General features: G+C 47.1%; 1 protein-coding gene and 1 non-coding gene across 3 annotated transcripts in view; both read left to right on the plus strand.

Annotated features, from left to right (window-relative positions):
* Positions 1–281: 281 nt before the first annotated feature.
* On the plus strand, positions 282–354 carry TRNAW-CCA (transfer RNA tryptophan (anticodon CCA)). Its single transcript has one exon. It is a non-coding gene; the product is annotated as a tRNA-Trp (tRNA).
* Positions 355–18,816: 18,462 nt separating this feature from the next.
* LOC144107671 (monoglyceride lipase-like) overlaps positions 18,817–20,694 on the plus strand; it is a 58,258-nt gene continuing 56,380 nt past the window's right edge. For both annotated transcript variants that reach the window (XM_077640787.1, XM_077640786.1), the window contains exon 1: positions 18,817–19,363. In XM_077640787.1, the coding sequence (XP_077496913.1) occupies positions 19,218–19,363 (146 nt within the window). In that variant the 5' untranslated portion in view covers positions 18,817–19,217. The remainder of the gene's footprint in view (positions 19,364–20,694) is intronic.

Genomic DNA, 20,694 nt, shown 5'->3' on the forward strand with positions numbered 1-20,694 from the left:
ATAGTATTAGTGTAATTATTTTATTGTCTATATTTAATCCCTTGTCAGCTCAATGAGTTAACGAGGGCCTCTGTTCTGGCAGCCTTAATGTCTTAGGTAGCGTACGAGGGTTCTCTCACAGCTTCCGCCCTGTTCATACGATGACGTTTGACGTGACGCTCGTGCTAAAACAGGGCGTGCTACGTCCACCGCAATAGATGTGGGTGGCGCTGGTGGCCACACTCAAGGCTAGGCTACACGCTACATAAATACCCGCGAAAGCAGAAGGCTGGACCGCCGCCGCCGCCGTAGCTCAGTTCGTAGAGCACCGGACGCCAAATTCAAAGGTCGTGGGTTCGGATCCCACCGGCGGCATGTGGTCATTTGTCTTCTGCTGTCTATTCAATTATATTTCAGCTATAAAATAATTACACTACTAATATCCCATTGGTTGAGCCCGCAAATTATAAAATAAGAGAAAATATTCCCCTATATGCAACTTTGTTTCGGTGACTGTTGGCTTCCGTCACGAGTATTACTTATTTTTGTTTGACAGGGTTATAATACTGTTACGTGGCGGCCAGCCGAAGCATGAGACGTGACGATCGATGGCGAGGAGATGATTTAATTGCTGCTGGCCTAGGAGAGCAGTCTGTCCCACGCCACTGCCAGCATCTTCGTGACACTATACCCGGGGCCACCGAGAGATCGTCCCGATCGTGAAAGACACTGACGAAGAGACGCGCGAAATAAGTATGGGTTGAGAGGACGATACAACAGAAATAGCAAGGTGGTGAAGTGCGGGCCGCCGCGACGAAAAAGACGGGCGTATGACTCCTGGTCCACGAAGCTTTCTGGCCGCAGGTCGCCAGGAGTAGACTGCCGAGGCCCTTGGACGCACCGAACGACATGGGCATGGGTGGTGTCCCTCACATGTGGGTGGCGCCTCGGGTCGGTAGGGTGGGGTCAATGCGCCGGCTGCAGTTCCTCGTGCCAGGTGGTCCGCCCTTTATAAAAATTGTCTATAGACAGTGTATAGACTTCTTATAGACTCTATTGCTTTCCTATAGATATTTTTGTCTATTCACAGCCTTTAAACTGTCTATAAATAAAAGTTTACTAAAAATGTATGGCCATAAATCTACAGATTGTCTACAGACTGTCTGTAGGATTTGTATTGCCTATAGACAGTTCTCTAGGGTGTGTCTGTAGAGAGTCTCTAGACGTTATAAACAAAAGTCTATGGGCAAACTATAGACTGCCTAAAGAAATTTTTGTAAGGGCGGGGAGCAAGGCCAAGGTCGATTCGGGTCTGGCAGGCTGGGGCACAGCCGGACGACGCGGACCAGGAACCAGCAGCCGATGGGAGAAGGTAGACACAGGCTCCGAAGCACGATGACCAGGAGGATGAGAGTTGGGTGGTATCGCCCACCTCCACCAAATGTTACGTGGCGGCCAGCCGATGAATGAAACGCGATGACCGATGGCAAAGAGATGATGTAATCGCTGCTGGCCTAGCGCCAGCGCATCTTCCCTCGCCACTGCCGGCTTCGTCGTCTTCGTGATAGCACCAACACCAAGGTCACTTCCTGATTACCAAGTTCTCCCTCTCAACAGTCTCCTTGAGGGAGGTTCCAATTGGAATACAAGCGCGTTGGAAAAAAGCGTTGCGCATTCCAATGCGCAGTTGCTAGGCTGATCGTTTGGCAAAATTACCTTGCACGCATAGAATATGCACTGTCTCTCCTTGTTGGGCGTTCATATCTCCGTTACTGCAATAATTGTCGGACATTTCGGCAGGAAAGCTTGAATGTTCTAAACGGTGCGGAGGACTTCTGCAAGGCGGAAGCCCATTTCGAAACAGGAAAGAGTAGCGGAGCGTTCATGCATTTCGAGATTTCGTCTCTCAGCGAAGTTCTGAACACTGCAGCGTGCAATAGAGTCGTGTCCAGCACGCAAATCCAGGCGTGCCATCTAGCGTGAGGCTAGCCTCGTGAATTAAAAATGGGGGGGGGGGGGAACTCTTATTTAGTATAACATTTTGTTCCCGTTTCACTTGGTACTCTTCCGATAGTCGCTGCTCTCAGTGAAAGCTGTACGGAGAGGATGACGTCATGCTGGCCGAGGCAGAAACATGCCCGTAATGTCGCTTAATTTCGTTAACGCGCCCCGCCCCGCACCTACGCTGAACTCATGGTAAGGCGCCGACGCTTATGAATGACGGAGCACGACGACAAGTTTGACGGGCCTCACGAGCTTTATCGGCGCTTAATCTCGTCTCCGAAAAATGCCTGTGGCCGGATTGGGTTGTAGCATGGTCGCTCTTTCTCGGCCAAACTGGTTTGCTGCGCCTGTGATTGGTCGTTTGCTTTCCCGCCTTCTGATGCTTTCTTCACGATCACATGAAACGAAAACGAACTGAAATGCTACAGCATATGGCCCCTGAAAGAGTTGAACACCATGCACCTAATGCGATAACAGAACAAAGTTAAATTAACAAAAGGACATCAGCACCCCTAGTGGTATTGTAAAGTTAACGCGGAATGAGCTAAATAAAGCAGCAGACGGCCAGGTCGGTTTGAGCGGGCAATTGCCGGGATATTCCGAGGAATATTCGATGCCTCAATTGAGTCGTCGTTGCGTGCTACGGCGTACAATGGCGCCTGAACGAAGTCCTGATCACTGCTAGTAGCCAAAGTTTTTACCGCCACGTATAAATGAATGTATGGGTGTATAAATGAATGAATTGATTGGTTATTGATTGATCGATTGATTGATTGGTTGTGATGGATGGATGGATGGATGGATGGATGGATGGATGGATGGATGGATGGATGGATGGATGGATGGATGGATGGATGGATGGATGGATGGGTGGGTGGGTGGGTGGATGGATGGATGGGTGGGTGGGTGGATGGATGGATGGATGGATGGATGGATGGATGGATGGACGGACGGACGGACGGACGGACGGACGGACGGACGGACGGACGGACGGACGGACGGACAATGGGAGCGCCCCTTTGAAACTGGGGGATGCGCCACCAGGCTATGAATTTTATGATTTCACCTTAAAACCATTTTTTTTAATTACAGCGGTCACGATGACGGAATTAACCTTTATTACAGCTACAATTTCAAATTGATTTTAGGTTATACCAGTTTTGAATGACAAAACGCTGTGCATACGTCCTTACCTGCTTTTAAGCCACGGATTCACCACTTGTATTTCGCTGACCTCTACCGCGGGCTTTACCTGTTTTATATAAAAACCCAGTGCCTCAGCTATGCTAATTTGGCCGGCATCGATATCGGAACAGATAGCACGACATTCGACCAAAATATCTTCCATTCTCTCTTGGGACTTATCCCACTTTCTGCATGAATCATCCTGCTGGGTACATTTCCTTTTGTATCAGGGCGTCTTAAGGCATCCTGATCTCGCTTCGTACAGCAGAGCACCGCCTTTAATTATAAAGTGAATCCTTCCTGATATCGCATTTTTACATTCTATATAAGTGCACAGTCGGCTTTTTTCATACACGCCATGGTGGCTCAGTGGATTTAGCGTTCAACTGTTGATCCGAAGGTCGCAGTATGAAATCCTGGCCGTGGCGGTCGCATGCAAACTGCTAAAGCTGTGCGGTGTTAGAGCACGTTACAGAACCCCAGGCTGTGTGAATTAATCCGGAGCACTCCACTTCCGCGTCCCTCACAGCCATGTGTCGCTTTGGGGTGTTAATCGCCGCATGCGACATACTGTTTCTTTCCCATCGAGTTTACCCAGTTCTTACGCTTTACCTTTTTAAGTTGCCTTTTGACAATCTTTATTATTCTGCCCAGGTATCCTGCGTTCTTATAGGTTAGCTTCCTATTCCTTTTCCGCCTCTGTGAGTCAGCGCTCTTTCTAAAAATGTACTTAAATACTCTAGTCCTTAGTCGTTCTTCATACCATATTTTACTCTCTGCCTCCCGCGCTACTGACGCAACGGTAGCGCCCCTTGTCGGTGGCAAATGTTACTATTCTCGCAACAAGAAGTTTCGTTACTGAAGATATTATCATGTTTTCTTGCGCATTTCTGAGGAGAGCGCATCGTACTACTTTCTATACCTTTATAATTATTGAATTTTTACTTTTCCGGCTACCTTCAAATCACCCTGTATTCGCAAGTACGAGGAAAAGAAAAAAATGAGGCAAAGTTTTTTTTTCTTTCTTCTCTCTGAACCGCTGACACATGCATATTGTAGCGGGACGGCGGGCCCGTCCAGGTAAATCCACAGGAGGACGCAAGAGACCAGGAGAAACACGACCGGGCGCGGTGATTCTTTATCGCTCTCTCCCTCTGCACCTCCTCTTCGTCGATGCAGGGCACTCGGACGGCGGTGGTAGGTTGTCTGCCGGACGCTCTATCCGGTTACAATATGCGTGTATCCTTCTGAATAAGAACGTGGACAACGCTTCACCAACCCTTAAGGATGCAATCAAGAGGTCAGCAGCACAGGTTAATAATAATAATAATAATAATAATAATAATAATAATAATAATAATAATAATAATAATAATAATAATAATAATAATAATAATAATAATAATAATAATAATAATAATTGGTTTTTGGGGAAAGGATATGGCGCAGTGTCTGTCTCATATATCGACGGACACCTGAACCGCGCCGTAGGGGAAGGGATAAAGGCGGGAGTGAAAGAAGAAAGGAAGAGATAGGTGCCGTAGTGGAGGGCTCCGGAATAATTTCGACCACCCGGGGATCTTTAACGTGCACTGACATCGCACAGCACACGGGTGCCTTAGCGTTTTGCCTCCATAAAAACGCAGCCGCCGCGGTCGGGTTCAAACCCGGGAACTCGGGATCAGTAGCCGAGCGCCCTAACCACTGAGCCACCGCAGCAAGGGTTTGAAATGAGTTTGCTGTTGGCATGTCTGTGAGGTGCAAATCATGTTACAAAGACGACGGAGCTATAGAACTACAGCAACTCAGCGCAGCGCCGGTATATTTCGCAGGAAAAGGTTTAGCGCAAAAAAGAGAGGACTAAAGGAACGGACAGACACAGGCGCTGGTATTTTGTCATCTTTGTAAAGGCACGTCCGTCATTGGTGTTTTCTGAGTGCTAAGCCCATTTACCGTACACGACACCCGCAGCTTAGCGCAGAGCTGGTGGTCTTCTTTGTTGTCTCCTGTAACGGTGTTTCGTGAGTGTTTTTATTCAGCGTCTTCCATGTAACGGGCACCTTTTTTAGCTCAGCCGACGAAACAATTTTCCATATCCTTAACCGGCTTGTACTTTCATCCCTGAAGGCATTTCGACAAATGGACATTTTTGATGCACTGGGCACTGTTTCTCTTTCGCTACACATCTTGCGTCGACCAAGAGGCCGCTTAATGGCTGCGAGATAGCTATCTTCGTTCAATTGCTTTTGAAAAAAAGCGATGGTTTAATGCGTCATATTTTGCGTCACGATTTGTTGTTTTCGACGCGGTACGCGAGGGCAGAGATTCGATGTTATAATATGAATAGATAGAGCGACCACAGTGGGACGATGGAAGCGACTCTACCTGCACCCTTCATAGCTTGCAGTTAGAGGTAAACAAAGAGTAATGTAAGCGCTACGGTCGTTCGGACCAACTCGTAACTTCACCTTGCAGGGCGCTGGTGTTTATGGCTCACGGTTTCGCGGAGCACTGAGACGCCCCCCCCCCCTAACGATATGCTGGCAGGGGCATTCGTTGCCCTTAGGTGTGACGTCTTTGTGCACAACCTCGGCAAGTTGCTCGAGCTAAAGCGGCGGTATTATTTCTACTGAACATTTTGCGGACGGGAAATAAATATCCAGACGCATTGAAACAGCAGTCGGAAAATGTACTGGCAGATTAAACTGACCAAAAGACGCGGGTTCGATCCCGGCCGTGGCGGTCAAATTTCGATGGAGGCGAAATTCTAGAGGCCCGTGTGCGGTGCGGTGTGAGCGCACGTTAAGGAACCCCAGATGGTCGAAATTTCCGGAGCCCTTCACAACGGCGTCCCTCACAGCCTAGTCGCTTTGGGACGTTAAACCCCCATAAACATAAACATAAGATTAAACTTAATTGAGCGTTGAATTTAATATAATTTATTTTCCAGAACAACTGGAAGGATTTCCAGTCAAAAATCTGCTTTTGCAGCTTGACATGGCCCCGAAAACAGGGCCGCGATAGCAGGGGCTTCGACATATCAGGTGTTGGAAATAAACATAAGAAAGATACAACAAATGAGAAGAAAAATACACACTATAAAATACAAATAATGAATACACTTAATAAATAAAATTGTATGGTTAAAACTACAGATTCCAGGCTCGTCTAGTGGTAAATAATACGTAATCAAGAAATACACATGTAATAGAATCCCAAAGATGTACTTAATGATCACTAATACATTTTTTGAACATATGTGCATACATGAAAAGCAGAATATACACATCGAGTTGTATGAAATAATCAAAATTTTAGAGAAATGCACATTAAAGAACCCCATAGTGTCCGATTGAATGCGGAGCGCGAGACACATGATGCATGTGGAAGACATGCGCTCCATGTGCTTCATGTCAGTGCCAGCCAGTGTAGTCTCCTCTAACCCAGAACACTCCAAGTAATCCATTGCATTCTGACATCATCACCCTCCATTCACACCCTCACATCTCCTTTTACTTTTCTTTTCCCTCTTACCCAGTGTGGAGTTTAAAACCAGGGTCACCTATAGCGCCGGCCAACCTCTCCTCCTTTCCTTTCATTAAATTACTTTCTCTCTCTCGGAGCCCTCCAATACGATGTCTTCCAGAGCCGACGTGTTTCTTCAGGACGTTAAACCCTCGTAATATACAATTTTTAATTTAAGTTGCAAAAGGATGCCATACAAAAACTTAAAAAGCACACGACGTTTCAGAACCTGCTCGGTTCCTTCATCAGGTGTACGCTGCGGGCGAGTTGCAGCTTTAATTTTGATGTTGACAACAACACGATATTGCGTGCTCTTATATCGCACAACTTGTTTTTAGCGTCTGAAAAGCTATTACATATCGGGCAAAGCACTTTAATGTCATAAAAGGTGCCTTGAGCGTCGTATAAGTAAAAAAATAAACAAATCTGAAAAGGATCCAAACTATAGGCTTTCGCCGGGGGTAATGGCCAGGAGCTCGCGAAAAAAAAAAACACGGCTGGTAGCGCAGCCTCAAAATAGACGGATAATCTGAAGACCATCGCTGCTGACACAGTGAATTAATTTGGCCCTTTCTTTCGTTATCTGTTGTGATATCTCTAAGGTACCATTCGTCGTCAGCTTGGAAATACAGGCGGGCAAAGTTTTCGCGAAACGAGACATGTTTACAGCCGCCTTCCTACAACGAGCTGCGGAACTGACCCGTCGACACGGCACAGTGTAGGTTTGGGCGAATGGACTATAGAAGCTATATCGTTTTTCCCGCTGCAGAAATGCGATGACATTGTTATGAAAGTGTAAAAATGGTTTATGGTTTACGGGGGTTTAACGTCCCAAAGCGACTCAGACTATAAGGGACGTCGTAGTGAAGGGCTCCGGAAATATCGACCACCTGGGGTTCTTTAACGTGCACTGACATCGCGCAGTACACGGGCCTCTAGAATTTCGCCTCCATCGAAATTCGACCGCCGCGGCTGGGATCGAACCCGCGTCTTTCGGGCCAGTAACCGAGCGCCATGACCACCCAGCCACCGCGGCGGCCAAAAGTGTGAAAAGGCGACGGACAATATGAGGCCATGATCAACGCTGTCCTTTAGAAAATGATCTACTGGAGTCGAAGAAATGCATGGGCTGAGAGTAGAAATGTGGGCTAATTGGCTCTATTGCTGCAAGACAACCAAAAGCGAAATTTTTTTCGATATGTTATTTGAGATGTTGACAGATTTCATTCAATTCTAGTGAAATATCAGTCGGATTTTCGGAACAAACAATGATACACGAAAGAAACATTTGGTTGCTAGTCAGCGCAAGTGTGTGTCCCGTTCCCTTTGTTCCGCCTCAAGCGCTTACATACTCTCCGTCAACACCAACCAACCAGCCCACATCGGCCTTCTCATGGTATAAATAATCTTGGTCCAGTACAGGAGGTGCATTTTCAGGCGGCACATAAAAAAGGATGGAGGGACACGGTTGAGACAGACGCCGGTATTCAGTTGAATATTTATTGAAAACATAAAGGCAAGTCTAGTAGGAACATGCGCGGCCCAGGGAAAATTTTTTTGTGACCATAAAGCGTACGGTTTATTCGGAGTTATAAATAAAACGGAGGTCCTCAAAATGCGCTTCGTTTGATTTAGAGCCTAAATAGGCAAAGAAAATGGTGGATTTAAAACTTAATATGAAGAAATATAAAGTACTGTTCGGTCTCAGAAGGCTAAGGCAGTACGTCTACTTATGGTCGGTATGTATCGCAGATCTGGACCACGAGAGTAAAATAACTAGAATAAGAATGAAGGGGAGCGCATATGGAAGGTTCTCTCAGATCATGAACAACAGGTTACCAATATCCCTCAAGAGAAAAGTGCACAACAGCTGTATCTTACCAGTACTCACCTACGGGGCAGAAACGGGGAGGTTAACGAAAAGGGTTCAGACTAAGTTAAGAACAACGCAGCGAGACATGAAAAGAAAAATGATAGGTGTATCGTTAAGAGATCGGAAGCGGGCAAAGTGGGTGAGGGAACAAACACGGGTTAATGACATCCTAGTCGAAATCGAGAAGACAGGTGTCAATCACGTGCTGTAGGGAGATCCAGCTGCACTTCTATTCAACTTCCTGCGGGCGACTCTGGACTCAGGACGCGCAACTGCAATGCCTGTTAAAGATTTCTCTTTTAGATGCGATTTAAGGTGTTAATTTCATACTTAAGTGTAACCGCTACATGAAGAATGCATGAAAAAAAAATTAAACCTAGACGTTATATCCCAACTCAACCAATCCAGTCGTTCCACACAGACAAAGTCGTAGAGCACAATGCACGCGCCACAAGTGACGTACAAGATGCGTTCATCACATGCAGTCACCGTGAATGTACAGAAGTGCAGAGAATGCCTCGCTCGTAGCTTCTAGGGGACTCTACACACACCCAAATCTAGCTCATGATGCTAGAGTTCGCCCTCGCAACTGCTCTCCCAAAACGACCTTGACGGTGGAGCGTTTCGCACTGATATGCAATATGGCGAGGGGGATCGGTTTGCAAGATTATCTTTGAACCGCTCTGAGGCATTATCTTTCCGTGAACTCAAATCTGTGCTACGTCTCCTGCGTGGCAATGATGGCCAGACATATCTGTAAGGCAGCGGCGGCTTGCGACATCTGGGAAAAAGTTGCGAGATGCTGATCTACGAGATTTCATCTCGTAGCTAAGTTTTATCCGTGAAGAGGAATTAATGTAACCGGAAGGCGCTCATAAAAGAAAAAAAAAAGACCCTTGACTCGACGAGTAACCTTTCTGAAACAAGTGGAAGGCGTAGTACATGAGTGTTTGAAACTTGTTTTTTTTTTTACTATTTTCTTTGCAATGAAATTGCCGTCCGAACCGGTTGTGCGTAAGTTTCATTCACGCCACCTGCGTGACTGCGTGCAGCAGCGCTCGACATGAACACTCTTTGGCTTTAGGGCGAGTTTTGTTTTATAAAATGGCTGCGGTTTAGCTCTGGTTTAACTTGGAGTGACGCGACAGCCACGCTGACCTCGCGAAGTGGCTTGCGTAGCGTAGTACAAAACTTCGGAGCACTCTTGGAAAAGAAGCACGAATTACCGAGCACTGTGTCGATCACGCAACAACCCAGCGCAGTCGCATCCTTTCAACTGCGGTTCAGCTTTGAAAGGACAACGGAAGAAGGGAATTGAAAAAGCGACGCAGCCAAACCTTCCTGCATCATGAAATTAACATTCAATGAAACACAAGCACGAGACGTGCTTGTTTGTTTGTGCACGAGGCAGTTGATGAGTCTTAACTGAGAAGTCGTAGTTGCATGTAGCGTCGGCTTTCACTGGCGCCTGTAAGAAGTCAGTGGTACACTTTCACATCGCGGTGACTAGCTCGATGAGCTGATTCCTCCACTGTACGAACAGCCATGTTTTACCGCTTTCTTGAATCTAAACGTGCGTCAAGCAGCGTTTTTGTGATGATAATTTTCGTGTTTTTTTTTATTTGAATCCACTAGTTTACACATTTATTAGTTTGCTTTCACTGACAATCTAAAGAAGTCGCGCGACATTTTTTTATTTTTTAGAAGCACTTCGCAGGATGTTTTCATAAACAGGATGCAAAACCTTAAATTAACCAGCCGCTGTGGCTCAGCGGCTGTTGATGAGTTCCACTGTGACAGGTCAGCGCATGTTTAAGATTCCCAGGTGGTGTAAATGAATCCAGAGCGCACCACAATGGAGTCTCTCATAGCCCATGTGCAGCTTCATGCAACTGTCTCCTTGGTCGTCACTTCTCATGAACTAATAAAAATGAAGGTTGTTAATCTCAAATGAAGGTTTCCATATTTCTCTTGTCTAGGATTTCGCTACATTTCGAAGTATAGGCATAGACTCCATCAACGGTGTAGCGCAGTCGCAGTCGATGCACTAGCGCTGTTCGTGCCATAGTGAAGAAATTAAGCGCACTGTTGGCGATCCCGACGGTGCTCCCGAAGTCCAGAAGGGGAAACTTGAAGGGGGAAAAAGCCTTAAATTTATTCCTCTCGCTCTTTATCATATCTTCATTTGAGTTTCATGTGCGTGCACTGTAGTAAAAACGTGGCTTTCCGGCCATTAAGTATCTGCATACGTCGACCTCTTTCTCATGCTTTCTCTTGACTGTAGCAATGCCCGTCCCCTAGTGTCGGTAAGTGCCATGTGGTGATAGGACAACGACACTAACAACAACAACAACAACAACAACTAAAACGACAACGATGGCGGTGACGACGACGACAACAACAACAAGGACAACGACAACAACGATGACGACGACGACAACAACAACGACGATGACGATGACGACGGCGACATAGACAGCGACATAGACAGCGACATAGACAGCAACAGCAACAAACAGCAGCAGCAACAACAACAAACAGCAGCAGCAGCAACAACAACGATGACGCCAACGACGACAATAACAGCAATAGTGCAGGGAAAAGAAAAGCGTGTAGTGACGCGTAGAGCCACTAAATAAAAACATTTTATCTAGTGACTCTAGTGACGCATACGGATGCGTTATAGCAGCTGCTGTGCAAACCTAACGCAGTCGCCTTGGAAGATATCGATGTCTGGCGCTTGGAACGACTTCTTCAGTAAACAGGTGCCCATAGAGCAATCAAGAGGCTCTGTTTGGAAGCAGTAGCTACAAATGGAGAAAAGGAGAGGTTTCCATTGAAAGGCAGACATTTAAGCCTGAGCTACGATCTCGAAGCCTCTTGCTCAGCACCCATAACAATGTTCATAATTGGTTAGGAGGAAATAAAATGCTTAATAAACGAGCAAATGCTGCACTCTCATCGAACACCTGAACCGCACCGTGAAGGAACGGATCAAGGGAGGTAGTGCACTGGGGTCACTATATAATGCACCGTGGCAGGGGGAGAGGGTAGTAAATACTATTATGACAGAAGAAATTGGACGGAAAACAGTGGCGAATGCACGGAAGCATACGACAAATTGGACTTATGAGCGATGCGTAAGAGTTGTAATAAGGGAGCTTTCCTTTATAGCCGTATGGCTGCGCTTGGGTGGATGCCAATGAGTAATTAATTCCTTATTACAAATCTACTCTTCCTTGTAGGATTCCCCTCAAACATTTGACCAGTCGATGCGTAAGACTGCCTGGAGAGCTTTTCAATCCCCTGGACAAGTGCCCAGTATGGATACCTTCGACAATTGCCCGCTGTGGGCACGCGCCAGTCTTACGTAAACATGCATAGCGGGGCATTCCGCAATGCGATGCAAGGCTTAGGGGTGCTCCAAGAGGCAGAGCGAGATTAATGCGCTTTTCTGAATGGATCGTGGTGGTTTACGCTGTTTGGCGTGTGGAACACTTTATGCAGCATTTAATTGTAGGCTGCCGTGGTGAATGGCTCGATAAACTCGTTGTCTCGCTATTGCACTGCATATAAAACAGGAAAGAAATGTAAAAGGATCACGTGGCTGCACTGATTACCACGCGGAATACTAAAGTCGCATTAGTATGCAGCCTTTAATTTATGGCTGCCATGGCGAATGCCTCGGTAAGCTTGCTGTCTCGCTACTGCACTGCAAGCAGGCAGCGTCCGATTTCGATAACGGCATGGCTGTTCATAGTATACTGCTGAGGCCTCCCCTGCTACTTAGCATTGTCTAAGTTCGACTGCGATATCAACACCTTGAACTTTTCTGGTGTTTCTAATTTACCCAGAGTGCTAGAGAACGCTAACAAAGGTATCCTGACGAGTTCTTGCTTTCTTGAGAAGGTGGAAGCGCACACAGGTAATTAAGACAAAGAAATAACAGAAGGTCCAGGTGTTTTTTCCGTCTTAACTCTCTCAGCGCATTTCCGCGCTCTCAATATTTTAACGCCAACTAGCGTTTGTTGTACTCGGCCTTTTTATTAGCAATTAAGGCTACGCAGAAACATGTTCAAGTAGCCTGAATGTACTTTAACCCGAAGAAATTTTTTCGCCTGCTTGATGAGCTACCTTTTTGAAGCAAGAACAGTGAGCTACCCTAAACCATCGAACCACTGACACATGACTACTGATTGAGCATAACACCTGAACGACAAAAAAATGCTACGCCAGTTGAAATGTTTTATATTGACAATACCCCCTATAGTCTGTGTTCTCGCGATCTGATCTTCTTTTCTGAAATGGGCCTCTAGTCTACAGCTGTGCACCTTCGAAGATGCTGCTGTGTGGCTCTTTCAGTGACTAACACAATCCCCAAACACGGCGAAAACTAGATCTACAGGAGCTTTCGGCAATATCGGGCCCCAAACGATATTACAAAAAATTAAACGATCTCAACTGCTGAAGAAAATCTTGAACTTCGTGAAGACCATTTTCTTCAATCGCGCAGCCAAAACAGGAACGGGGGAGATCTGTTCACCAATACTACCTATTCAAAGACACAGCGCAGGGCTCCGCACTCTCCAAGGATTTTCAACACAGCAATGCTAAACTTAGTCAAATAGCTCTTAACTCGGGGAGATATCGGTTAATCTTCTACGGATATGACATCACCATATGGGCTACACAGGAATCCTTGGTGCAGAAGGAAGAAGCTCTGCAAACAACTATAGACCTGGTTGAGGAATTGGTCGAAGAGAACGATCTTAAGTACTCCCCAGAGAAATGCGAAGTTATCAGGCTATACAGGAATTACAAGTCCCGGGAGAAACTGAGCTATACTGGAAAAAGGCGAGTACGCTATTCATTAGGCTCTCTTACTCACACAGAGTAACATGGACCCTTGGACACGAAGGTCTAAACGGAAACGAGGTAGTAGACGTGTTTAGCATACCGAAGACGTATTACCGGAGACGTATACCGGTTTACCGGACGCCGGCTGGGCACGCGCAGTGGCTCCCCCGACCCCAACAATACCACTGCGCATGCGCAAGAAGGGTCCGGTAAACCGGTATACGTCTCCGGTAATACGTCTTCGGTATGCTAAAAACGTCTAGTTTTTCCAAACACTTCACGCAAGCAGGAAACCACTGCAAAAGTATTGTTCTATCCAATCTGTTCTCTCCGTCCCTGCTTTCGCGCCAACAAAAACTGCTAGTAACAGCGCATGCTGTTGAGAAGAAAATACATTTCTCTGTCTAACGAGCTAACCTTCTTTCTCTGTAATAGGCAGGAATGCCACAGCGATCTCGCAAGGATTGTAAAAGCTAAACACTGGCCGCATAGGCGTGGGACACCAACGACAGGGTGAAGCTGGCTAACCATAGATTATTTTGGTTAGTTATGCTTATTTTTTGAGGCCAGTATCAAAAGCTATAGTAGGATACAACTTAAAAAAAACAGCAGTTGCTAACACTGGGCGTCCTGCAGTTGTCCGCGGCGTCCTGTATTACTCCGCCAGCCAACCACAGCAGTAAACAAAATAAGCCTTTTTAATGCTTGACTTTATTAAACAAGCCGGGCATCAAATTGTAGAGCTTATTTTTTTCTTCTGACTAGCTTCTTGTCCAGGCAGCAAGCAAAGTTTTAACAAAGGACGACTTTTATGTCGTGGAGGAGTTCTCTGCGGGGGTCCTAAATGTGGGCGGAGCTTCACTGCAGACTTGAGTTGTATCCGACTGTAGTTAAGATATTCGGGGAGAGAAGACGAAGAAATTGTTCTATATCAGAACGCAGCCTTCACGTCTCTGCAGTTATTTGGTTCTTTGTGCCATAACCAGGGAGGTTCCGCTCCCTTTCTGTCGCGGCGATGGAAGTGGAGGCTTCTGGGCTTTATTCAGAACCCGGTGGGTCGGCAGTGGCCGCCCAGAGAAAGCGCCTCTATCGCCCGAGTGACTCAAGCAGCCACGACACTGTGATCTAAACTCGGCGCCAAGTGATGGCTCCTCGACCGACGACGGGTTCGTACGGGTCGTTAGCAAGAAGGCCAAGCGCAGACTGCGCAGAGAAGCCGAGTCGTCCTTATCAAGCCCGTCAACTATTATCAGGGTCTGAAGTGCCCCGGCACATACAGTCTTATTTGTGCCGCAGCACCCAACCGGCAACCTGAACCTCTATGCACCTGGAAAGCCTCGTACCGCGAGGGATGAAAGATGTGAGAGTAAAGCCCTATAAATTCTTCGTTTCCATTGATGTCGTGGGGCGGAGCGCACTAGAAAGTTTGACCGCCACCACCAAACTCGGTAATATCACCGTCCACCCTCTTATCCTCCAAGACAGCGGCACTACGGCTGGCGTAATTTGCAATGACGACATCGCCATTTGTGACGCCGATTTGCCCATGCTCATCAAGCCGGTGCAAGCCCAGCTTTCTTGCGCAAGAATTCTGAAAATTGGAAAATGGTAAGACACTGTTATAGAAACATTGAAGGCAATGATCCATTACTCGGATCTTTAGGAAAATATTTCTTTTAAACTGTTTTCAGCGATCGCATCGAATAGTTAAGACTCCCATAGAAAATCAATGGGAACGCTTTTGAAGATAACAAAAACGTTAACAGAAAAAGGAAATATACAGGACTGCCGTCGGGTGATCTGCGGACATTGTTGTGAAATCTTACATTAAATGAAATAATTGCGTTCATAAACGGTTTCCCGCTCAGAAATGCTTTTGTCCAGAATTGCTGGGTATGATCAACAGCATTTTAAATCCAAGTTCAGCGCCTTGGAAGGTTCAAATGCATCAAGCTGACCTTCAAGGGTAACTGTATGCCATCATACGTGAATGTTGGCCACTTTCGACACCCAGTTAAACCTTTCGTCTCTAAGCCGCTACAGTGAAAGAAGTGCATGAGGGTCTGTCACGTGAGCCGCGTGTGCAATTCAACTCCATCGTATGCCCAAGATGTTCCCAGCCACACAGCAGCGATATTTGCCGCGCGACTGCCGTGACGTGCGGCAACTGTCGTGGCCTACACGGCTCTTTCTCGAAAGACTGTCCCCGTGTAAAGACTGAACTGGCGGTACTCAAGCAAATGGTGCGAGGCCATTCTACGCTCAAAGAGGCCGCTGCAAAGGTGAGACGATGTCGTTCGCGCCGCCGAAGGTCCTCAAAGAAGGTAATCGATTACCTTTGAAGGGAAGCCTTCAGGAGCCACCGCAGGGCGTCCGCCTTCTCCAACAACAGCACTAAATAAAGGGAGCCGGCTTCTGGTGACGCCGGACCTACTGCGTCAGGTATTACTTCGCCACCAATACCGAAGCCTTGTAGTACGCACACTGGGTCAGGGTCGTTGCCGCATTTTCAGTGTCCAACGCCCGCAACTGCTCCATACAAAAGACACGATTCGGACCATGGTCAAAATCTGCAAGTGACTGCAATGCTCACGTCCTTGATGAATGTTATGCGTGATCTGTTTTCTGGCCTGTGCACGCCAGAAGTACAACGCGCGCTGCAGGTACTGGACGTGCTACATTCAGTTCTTGCGGCTCAACTCAAATGCAGCCCGAAAGGTTGCAGTTGAATTTCTAAGCCAACAACCTGCACGTGGCTAGAGCGACTCGCTGGAGTGGGACAAATTGTGACTGTGCTCCTCAACCCTTCTCCCTTCTCAATCCCTTCATCCTTCCTCCCCAGTGCAGGGTAGCCGACGGGAACACCCTTCTGCTTAACATCCGTGCCTACCATCTTCCTCTATCTCTATGTTATACGCCAGGAGGGCGATGAACGCGCTACCATAACAGAGTAATTTCCTTTTTTCCGCAGTTTAATCCCAAAGTTAAATTTAGTTAATTAATCTTTCGATTATAGAGCTCTGTAAGGTGCATAGTGTCCGCCATTCTGACGAATCCACCTGCACAGATCGCATCTCTCACGGCTTTTGAAAGAAAAATTTCTATTGAATCATTTAAACTGCTAAATAGCTAGTCGTGGAAACTATTATCGTTCCGACTCTTATTAATGCGCTAACATTGGAAGGGTCTGCTAAAGCGGATGTCACCGTCACGTGTGACGTGTTGAGAACATTGTGACGTCATCCCAACCTGCCCACCATTTCAGTGGCAACCTGCTCACCGCGGATTGTGAGATAACTACCCACGGTGGCAGGTGGCAGTTAAATTAATGACCAGCCGCAAGAGGTCGCTCTGGAAGAGCCACCTGGGTCTCATAAGCCCCATCGGTGGATGCGTTTGAAACAGCCACCTGTCGGGGCAGTGGCGCATCGCTCAACCACTGCACCATTTCTTGTATGAGTGTAAAGTCGAGAATGACTAATTGCGCATATATGTGCGTTAATTAACCCTTTAACGCTATCGCGTCACACCCTTGAGGTGGAGCTACTACAGAATAAGCAGCAACAGAAAACGCTAACGCATTCAAACGATCCAGCTTGATCGCCATACAGGTTTATTAGTGCGAAAGCCCTGTTGGCGATGGGCAAACCCCGAGCAATATCTTGGGATGTTTGTATGCTTACGGCGTGTGTGGGTTCGTGCCAGATGAAATAATAAAAATAAATGCAGTAAATATCCGCGAGTGGGATTGGAACCCGCGGCAGCACGAACAGATCAGCTTCGCTGGCCACTGCGCGAGAGCACTTGGCTATCGCCGCAGTCGAGCAGGCCTTGTGTTAAACTGCAACACACTCTCGCGCTGTTCATGACACATCATCTTCATCAACTAATACTACTGTAGAACTAATATTCGCACTTTAAGCTATGTGGCGGCAGTGACAGAGATGTGCGCTGCATGCGTTGGCGTGCATTGGGGCAGAAGCAGGAACTAGAGCAATGCGCATTGTCGCTCACAACAATGCTGCCGAAATGCAGTATTGGAGCATAGACGACGGCGTACATTGGGTAAATTGGCACCGATGATGAAAAAGTTGAAGACCCGCATATCTGGCTCCCTGGATCAGTGGACACCTCAATCGCGCTTTCAGGTACGTGGCGGTGGTGTCCTACATAAAAAAAAAAACTGTGCTTTCGTATAATATTTCGTACTCAGCAATGCTAAACTCCCGGCCAATTTTTGTTCTTCGTCACACCCGAACAGTTCTTGGCACATTTTCCATATGGTGTCGAGACATGTGGATTTCATTATCATTGAGAAAAAGTAAATGGCAGTGCAGTCTGGCCTCATAGATCAGTGAACTCAAATAACTATTAATGACATAGCAGTTTACTTCTGAACGCGGCGGGTAGTTGTGACAGTTTTATTTTGTTTTCTGCTCTTTTCTCGCTTATGAAAGCTTCGTTTTCTCTGAAAGTAGCCTCATTGTCATCGGTGCATGGTAATTGTTCTGTAGTGTCTCTTCAAAGTGATCTCCAGTGCATGCAGACATTCCAGGCGTCCCTCTCCTTGAGATGAGTGGTGCGTTACTGAAAAGGCACAAGCACTGTGTTCGTCGCACCCGGTCTGCCCGCAGTGCATAAGTCGTCTGCGAAGGAGCGGGCGAAGTTGTTGCGGCCAGACGGCAGAGGTCAGCAACACGGGGAATGTTCTTCCTGCTTCCTGCAGAAGGATAGAAACGAGAAAAGCAGAAGAATGCCGGCAGTAAAGGGTATTTTCGGAAGCGGTGCTGTTTCGGACTCGTTTATACGCTCTCGTGCTTTCAGTATGCTGTTACCCTCACACCTCTACCCGTTAAAAGAAGAGTTATGTAAAGATTTAATGAAGAGACACGTTTTGTTCAGCGTACCAGCTTCAGAATTATCTGCTGCTTCCCTCTTAAACCCACTCTACTCTTATACTTTGGTTTCAGTTACTTGGGGCATCCAAAGGAGCAAGAATCTTTTTTTACGCTTCGCCATCACGCTTTGTTTATGCGTCGAGGAGAGCCCCAAATACCACGTGGCTACTTAAGAAAGGCCATAATTTCTGGTTAGTGCCTCTAGGCAGTTTGTTCCGCTTCTCCTGACTTTCCTCTTCCTGCAACGTAAAAAGAGAAGCGGATAAGAATCAAAGCGCGCGCTCCGTTTGGAAGAGGGGACCCGGAGCGTCGATTGGCAAAGAGGAGGAAAGCAGGCGAAAAAAAGATTGCTACTTCCGTCACGTCACACCACAACGTCACTACCGGTTGGCGCGCCGCCTCCGCCGCCGCCGTCAGGAAACAAAAGCGAAACAAGAATCGAGCGCAGCGCGCCAACAACCTGCCTTCAAAACCGGAACGCGCCGCGCCAGCCGCGCACTTGGCATCGCTCCGCCGAGAGCGACGCCACAGTAACGACTCCGCTTCCCAGCATTTAACTTCGTTTTTAAGTTCATCCGTCAAGTTTGATAGAAGCTTATTGATTTTATCGTGTCCGGAGATATTTAAAAGCCTGTTTTGTCTTTGTGTATTGACTGTGCTACCTAAGTGGACGACGACGAGGCGCGGTGACGGTGCGCGCACTTTAGCAGACGACGAAGAACGGCTGTTGCAGACGACGGACGACATAAGCAGTGGTTGTGTGCCGCTTCCGTCTTCTGGATATACCACCGGTATCTAATCAGCGGTGTGTGCACGAAGTGCACGAAAGCATCCGGTGTATTTAGTCAGAGCTGAGAGGAGGGGAAGCAGCTGGAAACGAAAGGAATCTCGGCCCCATGTTCTCACGCATCGGAGGACGCCGCAAGAGCTGGTCCACCATGTCATCAAACATCGGCGTGCTAGCAGACGACAGCGGCTCGTTCCGGAATAGGGATGGCTACAAGATCGCCTGCACCACTTGGAGCCCCGAAGTGCAACCCAGGTTTGTGAATGCCGGATTTCATTCGCACAACTATAGGCTCATCTTGCGCTTGTTCTCAGTGTCTGCAGACGAGCGTGATGACTATTCAGCTTGTTTCGACTGCAGTATTACGCGTGCCCCACGAAGCATGAAACATACCCGCTGAGGCGTCTGGTATACCTGAAATTTCAAACGCAGATTGTCTTAAATCATATTTTACTTCGGCCACCACACTGGCTATCATTCATTGCACAAATACTTCGATAGTTATTAAAGATCACATTAATAGCGAAGCCCTCAACGTAATAATGACGTATTTAACATCTAAATGCTTCGCAAGGCCAAAATTTTGATATCAGAATTTGTGATTTTGATATACCTTTGGCTCCTAACTCATGACTGTTTAGGAAGGACAATGGGTATCACAGAGAACCGCAACGACAGTGAATGGGTATATAGAGGGACTTGATCAGACCACGCATGAGGTTGTTCCGTGAATTGTATAAGGTAAGTCAAAGGTTTCCATGTCCCAGGGTCTGCTTTTCAGCACCATAGTCGGACAACTACGAAACCTCCGAAGTTCAAAATTTCTGTAGAGATCAGTATAAGTATTATTGTAACCTCTGAGAACCTTGATGATTTTATTGGCATGTTAAGTGCCAGAATCTGTCTGAGAAGCAGACGCTGTGGCACATGGGCTTTTGACAAGCCCTGTACGCAAACATCTTAACTTTATAATTCTGGCAGGAGCCGCCGCGGTGGCCGAGTGGTTATGGCGCTCGGCTGCCGGCCCGAAAGACGCGGGTTCGATCCCGGCCGCGGCGGTCGAATTTCGATGGAGGCGAAATTCTAGAGGTCCGTGTACTGTGCGATGTCAGTGCACGTTAAAGAACCCCAGGTGGTCGAAATTTCCGGAGCCCTTTACTACGGCCTCACTCATAGCCTGAGTCGCTTTGGGACGTTAAACCCCCATAAACCAAACCAAACCAATTCTGGCAGGCTGATTACATCATACCTCAAGTTCTGAAGCAACGAAGCGTGTAAGGTCAGAGGGACGCCGAACTCCCTGGCACGAACACTCCAAGTCCGTGGAAGAGCGCCAATAATTCTATTTCGTACCAACAGTGCCTCTCCCTTGTTCCATTTGTTCGGATGTCTGAGCGCTCTGAATGGGGCCTTTCGTTGATGTCGTTCACCTTTTGTAAAATGTAATTAGCCTTAGTGCGAATTCATAAAATGCGGCTTCTTGACTACTGCTGAAGTGGTGACAATAAAGCGAGTTCCTACAGATGGCCTCATGGATCAAAGTCATTGAGAAGCGCGCGTTGCGAAGGAGGAGTAAATTCTGTTGC

This window comes from Amblyomma americanum, chromosome 10 (genome assembly GCF_052857255.1).
Source record: "Amblyomma americanum isolate KBUSLIRL-KWMA chromosome 10, ASM5285725v1, whole genome shotgun sequence".
Taxonomy (NCBI): domain Eukaryota; kingdom Metazoa; phylum Arthropoda; class Arachnida; order Ixodida; family Ixodidae; genus Amblyomma; species Amblyomma americanum.